The sequence below is a fragment of the Gossypium raimondii genome, chromosome 1 (genome assembly GCF_025698545.1).
Source record: "Gossypium raimondii isolate GPD5lz chromosome 1, ASM2569854v1, whole genome shotgun sequence".
In the NCBI taxonomy this organism is placed as follows: Eukaryota; Viridiplantae; Streptophyta; class Magnoliopsida; order Malvales; family Malvaceae; genus Gossypium; species Gossypium raimondii.
Window position 1 is genome coordinate 49,724,219 of NC_068565.1, and position 11,027 is coordinate 49,735,245.

Consider the following 11,027-nt stretch of genomic DNA (forward strand, 5'->3'; position numbering starts at 1 on the left):
AGACCCCAGCAGTTTCAGACGGGTCCTTCAATTCCAATGAACTTTCAAATCGGAATAGGTAATAATCCCGAAGAGAATCCTACCAATCTCATGGTTCTTGATCTCGATGACGTTGCAGAAGTGGAGAAAGCAAAAGTGGATCTGTCAAAGCAATTAGAAGACCGGTGTAAATGGTTAGAGGAGAAGTTTAAAGCCATGGAAAACGCTGATTACCACCAAGGAATGGATGCTAAAGATTTGAGCTTGGTACCTGATTTGGTCCTCCCTCCCAAATTTAAAATGCCGGAGTTTGAGAAGTATAACGGGACAAGTTGTCCCAAAGCTCATATCACTATGTTTTGCCGAAGGATGACCGGATACATCAACAATGATCAACTGTTGATTCACTGCTTTCAGGATAGTTTGATCGGGTCAGCGGTTAGATGGTACAACCAATTGAGTCGGGCCAACATCCACTCATGGAAGGATTTGGCGCAGGCTTTTATGAAGCAGTACAGCCATGTGATGGATATTACCCCTGATAGAATTACGTTACAAAACATGATTTTATTTTACTATTATATTATACCATTAGCCTTATATTATTATTGTTATATTTTTATTTTTTACTTATTTAAATTTAAATATACTTGTCCTATTATTATTATTATTACAACTATTTATATATACATACCTTATTATATATCTTTATATCTTATTATGTATATATATCTATCTCTTTTAAATATTTTCTAGCTTATATATATACATACGTTTTTTATATATATATATATATATATATATATATATATATATATATGTCTAGCTCCATTATACATTTATATATATACGCCTATAAACTTTTATTTTATTTTATTTATTTTATATATATACATACATATATTATTTATACTTTATATATACACCCGTATACACATACACACTTGCATATTTATATCTCATGATTTTAAATATATATATACATATATTCTTCTTATTTTTATTTTTACGTATATACACACATATATATATATCTTTTATGTTTTTTAGTTTTATATTTTTTGTTTATTTCTTTATTTACATTTTCATTATTTGGAATGAATGTTTTAATTTTGTTGCTTATATGCTTGCAATTGTGTATTATATTAGTTTGTCTTTGTATTTATTTTACTTCGTAGCCCTCGCTTGTATTATTTTGCTTATATCATCATCATTCCATTACACCCATTTTTATTTAGATTTCAAAAAAAAAAAGAAGAAATTTTTAAAAAAATATATAAGTAATACTCGGTATTTGGAATCTTTGAGAAAATCGAGCCCTAATGTGTTGGGTTCCAATTTTCTTCGTTGAATCTAAATAATTGAGATTACTCTTTTAAAAATAATAAAAAGCTCATTATCGGGAATTCAGTACGTTGTTTCCTAACGCATCGGATATGACACGTTGTTTTCCCGAGATGAGGATTTTTTTAAATAATAAAGGCAATATTTTGCGTTTGGAAATTCGAGAAAACGTGCCCTAATGTGCTGGGTCTCGATTTTTCTCGTTCAACCAAATAGCCAAATATCCTTTCAAAAATTCCAAAATAAGGCAATGTTTTGCATTTGGGAATTCGAGAAAACATGCCCTAATATGCTGGGTTTCGATTTTTCTTGTTCAACCAAATGGCTAAATATCCTTCCAAAAATTTCAAAATAAGACAATGTTTTGCGTTTGGAAATTCGAGGAACGTGCCCTAATGTGTTGGGTTTCGATTTCTCGTTTAACCAAATTGCCAAATATCCTCTTGAATTTTAATCCATGCCATTCGAGTTTTTTTTAAGGATCGTATTTTAAATTTCTTTAAAGTTTTCAGTTTTTCGACACTAAGACATTAAGTAATCAATTAGGTACCAATTTTGGGCGTATCGAGGGTGCTAATCCTTCCTCGTGCGTAACCGACTCCCGAACTCATTTTTCTGAATTTCGTGGACCAAACTTGTTGTTTTAATAAAATCAAATCGTTTATTAAAAACAACCACTTTTCGAGGTGATTCGATCACACCTCATCAAAAAGGATAGGTGGCGACTCCCATTTTCGTTTTCATTTTCCAAAACCCAAGTCGACCCCGTTTTCATAAAAAAAAACGGTGTCAACAATTGTCATTAACGGTGTAACAGTAAGCTGATGTGGCACGTTAAATCATCATTTCAAACGAAAATTTTAGATTAAATTCTACAAATAGTCTATATTTTTTTTCATTTTCAGCAATTTAATTTTTTTCTTTTATATTCTTTTAACTTTTTTTTATCTTTATTTTTCATTCTCTTCTATTTCCCCCTCTGTTTTCCTCCGTTCTTTATTTCTTTTAACGTAGTTTTTGCTAAAAAAATGTCACCATCAAAATTGTAGTTGTCCTTCGTTCTTTCATATGGTTTATATACAAGTATGAAATTTTAAAATGTCAATTTAAATAATTGAATCTGTAAATTTAATTTGATATTATTGGATAACAATTGATGGCCAAATTGGAAGAAAATGTTAGACAAGGAACAAGTTGCGCACCCCACCAAAAATGTCCTTTTCTTTCTTTTAGGCTTAATGATAAATTTAGTCACTAACATTTACATGTTTTTATCAAAATGGCCCTAATTGTATTTCTGAGCATTTTTTTTTTGCCATCAACCTTTATTTTTTTTATCAAATTACTTTTCCTAACAAATTTGATGAAAGTACAGTTAAAAAAGTTAACAGGATAATGTGGAATATCATATGTGGAATATGATTAATTAGATGTAATCTATTACTTAGATAACCCAATAAAATAATTACATGTGGAAAATAATAAAATAAATAAATAATTCATGAAGTTAAAAAAATAACTCTTAATTTAAAGAAAATAAACGTAATTATCTAAAATAGATTTTAAAATGAATGCACACATAGGGCTGTGCATAATTCGGTTAACCCGATTTTTTTTCGGTTAACCGACCGAGTTCGGTTAATCGGTCGGTTAACCGAAAAAATTCGGTCAGGGGTCGGTTAATTTTTTTTATTTTTTCGGTTAACGGTTAAATCGGTTCGAAACCGGTCGGTTAACTGAAAAAAATCGGGTAAACCGAATTTTGTAGGGTAGGGCCTAAAATAGGTCAAATTAAACCCGACCCAATTTTTTCTCAAGCTCAACACCGAACTTTTTGGGTAATTTTCGGGTAATTCGGGTAATTTTCGGGTAATTCGGTTAATTCGGTTAATTCGGTTAATCGGGTAATTCGGGTAATTTTTAACCAAAAAATAAAAAACACATAATTTTCGGTTAATTCGGTTAACCGACCTTATTAACCGAAAAAAATTCGGTTCGGTTAACTTTTTTTAAAAAAAATTCGGTTCGGTTAACGGTTAAAAATTTTGGAAGGTCGGTTAATTCGGTTATAGCAATTTCGGGTCGGTTAACCGGTCGGTTAACCGAATGAACACCCCTATGCAGACATTCAATATTTTTAGTATAGATTACATCTCATAAAAAATATTCCACATATGAAATTCCACATCATCCCGTTAACTTTTTTAACGATACTTTCATGAAATCTGTTAAAAAAAGCAATTTGAAAAAAAAAAAAAGGTTGATGGCCAAAAAAGGCTCAAAAATACAATTAGGGCCATTTTGACCAAACATGTAAAGGTTATTAGTGACCAAATTTATAATTAAGCCTTTCTTTTATTAAATTTCTTCAAGGTTAAAATTTGCAATTAATCCCTATGCTTTGATAAAATTTGAGACCTAATCTCTATACTTAAAAATTTTTACTTTTCTAATTTAAAATCCCAGAATAATCATTAACTTTGCATATTAATTAGATTGTAAATAAATATGTGACATAAGCTACCAAAAGGGTATTGATTGGACTATAATTTTCAAATTAAAAAAATTAAAAGTACAGAGATTAAATCTAATATTCTGAAAAATACAAGGACTAATAGCACATTTTAACCTTTCTTCTATAACAATGGTCTAAACCATTTCCAAACCAACACCCAACTATTTCTTTCTTATCCTGTTTTTAAATAAGTATTTCTTCAATTATTTTATTCAAAACAACACAAGTTAATGTTTTTTCTTTCTTCTTTTTAAGATTCTGTTTGTCTTTCCACTATTCAATATTAGAAAAGAAAAACCAGATAAGTTCATCAAAATCATGAGGATAGAAGCAAATTTAATCTTATTTTTCTGGGCTTTCTCTATTTTTTCTTGTTTGTGTTTTTCAGTATCTTCAGTCAATTTTGGTTATAGATTTCATTCTTCAGCCATTAAAGCAGAGCAAGTAAAGCTTCCTAGAAAAAGTAGCGGTACTAATAAGCTTTACAAAACAAAATATTTCACCCAAATCCTTGATCATTTCAACTTCAATCCCAAAAGTTACCAAAAATTTCAACATAGATATCTAATCAATGACACTTATTGGGGTGGCCCAAAGAAAAATTCCCCAATCTTTGTTTATACTGGAAATGAAGGAGATATTGAATGGTTTGCTCAAAATACTGGATTCATGTTCGACATTGCACCACATTTTCAAGCTCTTCTTGTTTTCATTGAGGTACGATTCATTAACAACACCCCCCATTTTTTTAAAAAAATTTTCCTTCATTTTCTCGGTGACCAAACAAAAGGGTATATGACTATGTTCGATGATGTGAATTTTGCAGCATCGATTTTATGGAAAATCGATTCCGTTCGGCGGTGATAAAGATGTTGCTTACAGTAATGCTAGTACACTTGGATATTTGACATCGACGCAGGCTTTGGCGGATTACGCCACTTTAATAATTGATCTGAAGAAGAACTTGACGGCGGTTGATGCCCCCGTGGTGGTTTTCGGCGGTTCATACGGTGGAAGTATGATTAAGATTCAATTCAAACAAACCTTGATTTCTTTTCTTTTCTTTTCTTGTTTAATTTTAATGTTTTGGGCAGTGCTGGCAAGTTGGTTTAGATTGAAATATCCGCATGTCGCCATTGGAGCTCTGGCATCCTCTGCTCCAATCCTCAACTTTGAGAACATAACATCCCCATATAGCTTCAACAACATCATTACTCAAGATTTCAGGGTTATTTCTCTTAACTCTATTTATTTATTTTAGTCTAATTTTTTTTGGTAAATTCTTAAAAGGTTAAATTACATTAGTAGTCACCCAATTATGGCTTTTTTAGTTACTTAACTATGAAAAGTTATAAAATAGACATTCAACTATTCGATTTTGTCTTTTTTTATCACCAGTGACTAATTAAAAAAAGAAACACCCAAAATTCAAGTTAATTAGGTGAAAAAGAGAAAATAATAATATCGTTAGGTGACTATTAATATAGTTTGCCCATCCTTAAAATAGTAAAAAACATAAATTGACCTCTATAATTCATCTCAATTTCAATATTGAGCAAATTGGTTCCTTTAGGAAAATAGAGCAATTTAATCATTGTTAATTTTAAAGTGAGCATTTAAGGACAATTAATCACAACATTATTTTTTTCATCAATTTTACGTAATTTTAATTTGTATGATAATAAATTTAACTTTCAAAATTTACACATTTATCTAGTTTATATTTTTGAGTTAATATTTTTTATATATTATTTTTAGTTTTTATATTTATCCATTTTTCAGATAAATTTTTATAATCATGCCCAAAATATGTAAATATTGAAGGATTAATTTGTTATTCTATTAATAAAATTTTATGTACAATTAATGAAAATATTAATGATCGTGACTAATTGTACTTAATTGCTTACTTTTGAAATTGACAAAATTAAATTGTTTCATTTTTTTAGGAGACTAATTTGCATAATATTGAAATTAAAAGAGAGTGAAGAGGTGGTTTTACTTTCAACAAAATATTTAGGTAAAAGTTCACGTGCATGCAACACTATTTCATGTTCAAAATCGATCAATTAGACCATGTGTAGTCAACTTCTTCATTTTTTGAAAAATTTACAAATTTATGCATTATTACCACTTTATAAAAAAGGAAACCCTTAATTTAATGAAGCTCCTTTTTTTTCCAATTAAAAAATCCCCCTCACTAAGTCAAATCTATGGGATAAGATTCCATGAGTGTGCATGTGAATGTGTATGGGTAAAATTGTATTTGTATTAACAGATAGATTGTATTATACTCTATTTAAAATATAGGTTTAGATAAACAAGAAAATTAGTTTTTAGTTAAAATTTCATCCAATTTTACTATTAAAAACGGGTCATTGTATGTCAATATGAGATACATATGACATGTCACATGTAACTATCTAGTTATTCCTCAACTACATCAATTTTAATAGTAGAAATAGATGGAATTTTAATGAAAAAGACAACTTACTCTTTAATCTAATATACAATGATTAATTTACTTTTTTTTGTTTTTTAAGTAAATGAGGAAAATATATGAATTATTCGAAGCTGCATACATTGATACATATACAGGGAATAAAATGGTACAATTCCATCTTTAGTCCCTTTAAGAAATTAATAATTCAATTTAGATCTTTTAACATAAAATTTCCAGCTTTAGCACCTAATAATTTATATTTTCATCCATCGAGACCCATATGATCCTTTATTAAAGTAAAATTTATGAGAAGAGAAAGAGTATTGTTTCCCCTCACAATTTGTAAAAAAAAAAAAAAAAAACAGAGTGAAAGCGAAAATTGTTACAAAGTGATAAAGGGATCGTGGAAAAAGATCGAAGACACTGGCAAACAATCTGGGGGACTTGAGCTACTCCGAAAATCATTTCGAATTTGCAAGTAAGTACATTAAATAAATTAATCTCTCTAATTGAATCCAAATCTTTGAAATTAACCTTCTAATTAATTTAATTTGATTGATTATTGCAGAAATTTTATTGATGTAGACGTTTTGGAGAGTTGGCTTGAAACAGCATTCGCTTACACTGCCATGACAGATTATCCAACTCCCTCAAACTTTTTAAATCCAATGCCAGCTTATCCAGTTAAACAGGTAGTTAATTAAACAAAATTAAACCGATTGAGTCTTATTTTAATTGGCATTAGTATTGTTGTCAATACAGGAGGATGTAGGTTCGAGTGCGCTGAAGTACATTATCCTCTTATTTATGGGTTGGGCAGAAACTAAGAGTAGTTCTATGCATTGTGTCAGAAAAAACAGATATGACCAGAAACTAAATTAATTCATTTTATCCTAAATAAATAATTTCAGTTTCTTTTTTAATTTTATGAAAAATTAGAAAGTCTATTATTACAATTAATAAATGATTGATTCAAAAAAAAATTAAGATTTTCTTTTCATTCAGAAATTTATTTTTACGGGTTTTTTTTTTGGTCTTTCAAACAATTTTGGGGAGCAGATGTGTAAAGCGATCGATGATCCGAAGTCAGGGAATGATACATTTGCGAAGTTGTACGGTGCAGCTAGTGTCTACTATAACTACTCTGGAACTGCCACGTGTTTCAATCTGGCTTATTCTCCTGATCCTCACGGCCTCGATATGTGGAGCTGGCAGGTACCAGAATATTTCTCCTCCTCTTTTCATTTTACTTTCTTTTTTCAGTTTTGGGATTAGGGATATCATAATTTTTCACTATATTTTATTAATCCACTTTGGTACCTAAATTTGACAATTAGGTTTATTTTGGTTCTTAGACTTAAGAAATATAAAATTTTAGTGATGATATGACACAATATCAGAGTGTCAAATATAATGTTCTAATAACCAGACCAGTAGTTGAACCAATCAGACCACACTAGTTCTCAATTCAATCAGTGATTGGTTCAACTACTACAAATATATTTAAATAAATAATTCAAAATTTATAGAAATTTTAAAAAAATATATTAAATTTTTTTATTTTTACCAATTTCGAGCAATTTTTTATTCAACCAGTTTAACCCTTTTGTTTAGATTAATATACTGTTAATTCTCGATCCGACTAGTCAATCCAGTCATATTTAAATAACATTAGTCATATCATTAAGTCTTGATGAAATTCAAGTTAATAGACCAAGTTGGATCTAGTTGTCAAGTTCAAATGTAAAAAATAATATATATTATCCCTAACTAATCAAATATTTTTATATTAGTTAATATGATATTTATAAAATTATAATTTATATAATATTGTTTCTAAATATAAAATTAATATTTAAAAATATATTTAAATAAGAGTAAAAATATTTAAATTGATGTTGGTGATATTCAAAATAAAATAAACATAATAATAAAATATGTTTTAAATTTCTAAACTTTCCATATATTTGAAATTTAGTTTTTTATTTTATTACAAAAATTTAGTTGCTGTCTATTGCTTTTAGAGTTTGTAAGTGCAATTACAATATAATTGTAAATATCTGTTTAGCCTACTATGAAATAGAAACAAATCAATACAAAACACAAATAAACAAAGATTGAATTATAACTAGACAAAATTCACACTTAATAATTGCACATGGTGGGATTAGAGGTCCTCACAAGACAATTGCGAATGATGTGACTCAAAGTTAGGTATTTAAGAATCCAGAGCCTCAGTCTTTTGTCACTAATGTAAAAGTCACATTGGATTTCTTTATTTTTATATTTTAAAATTCAAGCTCAATTGTTAACTTTGTTAAAATTTCTGGCTAAATTTTTTGGTGTGAAAATATGAAAAGACGAAAAAGACCATCAAAATAATAATGGTTGCCATTTAATAAAAGGGTATATTGGTTATTTCCTACCAAGTTGGCATCCTGTTAACCCGTGACACCAATTCGGTTAGTGAGTTTATTAATAGTATAGATGATCAAGTAAAAGCGTTATGGAAGTCTTTATACTAAGAGTCAAATTGTATTGTGCCTTCTCTATTCAAAAAATGAGGAAATTAGTTCAAAAAGCAAATAGGTCATGTTGTTAAAAATTCCATCCATTTTACTATTAAAAACTATTCCCTATATATCAACATAAGGTAAACATTGTTTGGTTATTTCGTCAACTAGGCTAACGGATGAAATTATTAAAAAAAAAAAGCAGTTTATTGTTTAATTTACCCTACATGGATTAATTTGCTTATTTTTCAGTAAAGAAGGTAAAATGTAATTTGATCCTTAATTTAGAGACTTCCATCACGATGAATACTAAAGCTGCTACTGCAAAATTAGTATTTTAGAAATCTATAAATAGAATCTGAATTGTAAAATTAGCAAACAATAGGCATAAGAGGCGATTCTAGGAGGGGTGGCATGGGCCCCGGCCCCCTAAAATGAAAAATTGCCATTTAGGTTTTTTAAAATTTTTTAAAATTTTAAATTAGTAAAGGTAAAATTATACTTTGGCCCCTTAAAATTATAAAAATTCAATTTAATCCTTTAAAAATTATAAAGATATATACTATAAAAAATTAAAATTTCATTTGGTCCCCCTAAAAAATTGTTCTAGCTTCGCCCCTGACAGGCATGTACTGAAATGATTATGCCAACAAGTGGAAGCAATAAGGAAAGCATATTTCCGGAGAATCAATGGAACTATTCTCGGAGAGCGGCTGCCTGCAAAGCCTTCTATGGTGTTCACCCCAGACCCAACTGGATTACTACGGAGTTCGGCGGTCATGTGAGCATCCAGTTTTCCTCCTTTCACCTTTTACCATAAAATATTTGTTACACATGCATACATACTTCATGTAAGTCTTTTGAGAAAAAAAGAAAGAAAGAAAATTGATCCCGAAACAAGTGGCATCAAGTTCAACTCTTGACTGTTTGATTTCATGTTTAACGTCTTAGAGAGTGACAGGCAGAGTGTACCAATCCTGACTCCACATTGAACACTCTTAAAGTAGGATATATAGGTAAAATCGATAAAGATGCTCGTATCAAAAGAATATCATGCCAAGCACTCTAAAGAGTGTACACAAGTGCATTAATCTCGTATTAAACTCATAAAACAAAGAGAAAATCTTCAGTACTGATAATAATGTGTTGGGGATTGAGCAACAGGATATTTACAGGGTGTTGAAGAGGTATGGAAGCAATATGATCTTCTTTAATGGCTTAAGAGATCCCTGGAGCGGTGGAGGGTAACATCTTTCTATCCAACTTCATATATATATATATATATATACAAAGACCTGGGCGGGTTTAATATCTGCTAATGTTTGAGCTTTGTTTTTGATGATCATTGGGCAGGGTTTTGAAGAACATATCCAAAACCATTGTAGCAATCGTTGCTGAACAAGGTTTGAAGAATACATACTGACATACATATGCATACATGTATATATAATATTCATCAATATTGAATTGATGTTGGCATTGGTTTAGGGGCTCACCATGTGGATCTAAGATTTGCAACTAAAGACGATCCGAAATGGCTTCGAGATGTACGGCAAATGGAAATCAACATCATCTCCGACTGGATTTCTCAATATTATCATGACCTTGCACATCAATCTTAACAGGGATAAGGCTTCACTCTTGTTCTTTTTTTTAAAAGGAAAACTATTTAACATTGTATAGCCAAATTAGCAATCAATCTGCCTCTTAATTCTTAAACGAATAATTGAGAAAATAAAAATAATTGAAAACCACATGTAGGCTAAAATGGCAAAATTGAAGTCTTGGGACCTAAAGCTATGTGATTATTTGCTTCGATGCTTGTAATGACTTACTTTTATGTAATTGCTGATATAGCTAAAAGTTGCAACTTCAAAAAAGAAAATCTCAAAATGTACTCAAAGCAACTATGGAAAAAACTTGATTTATTGTTATTAGATCTAAGGGATGGACCAATTGACCTAATTTGCTTAAGTTTGACCTTGGATGAACTTATTCACAATTCAAACTAGCGTGTCTCACGCCAATGACTAGTGTAATAATAAAATTATTTTTATTTAAATTAAATTATAAAACATTTTTAATATTTTATCATATTTGAATAGTGAATATGACTTATTTTCGAAGCTTTAAATATGCTTGAAATGAAAATTGGTATTCAAAGAATAATCAACAAGTATTGGGTACAGTCGTAAGATATACAAAAAAAAAATTCAAGTTCGAGCTTTGGAGA

General features: G+C 29.5%; 1 protein-coding gene across 2 annotated transcripts; it reads left to right on the forward strand.

The window, feature by feature from the left end:
* Positions 1-4,037: 4,037 nt before the first annotated feature.
* LOC105786320 (uncharacterized) lies at positions 4,038-10,616 on the forward strand. 2 transcript variants are annotated; one of them, XR_001131361.2, is made up of 10 exons: positions 4,038-4,555; positions 4,665-4,854; positions 4,933-5,066; positions 6,647-6,759; positions 6,850-6,973; positions 7,341-7,496; positions 9,420-9,575; positions 9,970-10,038; positions 10,148-10,197; positions 10,283-10,379. XR_001131361.2 is itself a non-coding variant. In XM_012612697.2 (10 exons), exons 1-10 carry the CDS (start codon positions 4,157-4,159, stop codon positions 10,414-10,416), a joined length of 1,536 nt encoding a protein of 511 aa, XP_012468151.1. In that variant the 5' UTR covers positions 4,040-4,156; the 3' UTR covers positions 10,417-10,616. The 2 variants fall into 2 exon arrangements, 1 of the variants encoding a protein (XP_012468151.1); XM_012612697.2 differs by having other exon boundaries at positions 4,040-4,555; positions 9,959-10,038; positions 10,283-10,616.
* The last annotated feature ends 411 nt before the right edge of the window (positions 10,617-11,027 follow it).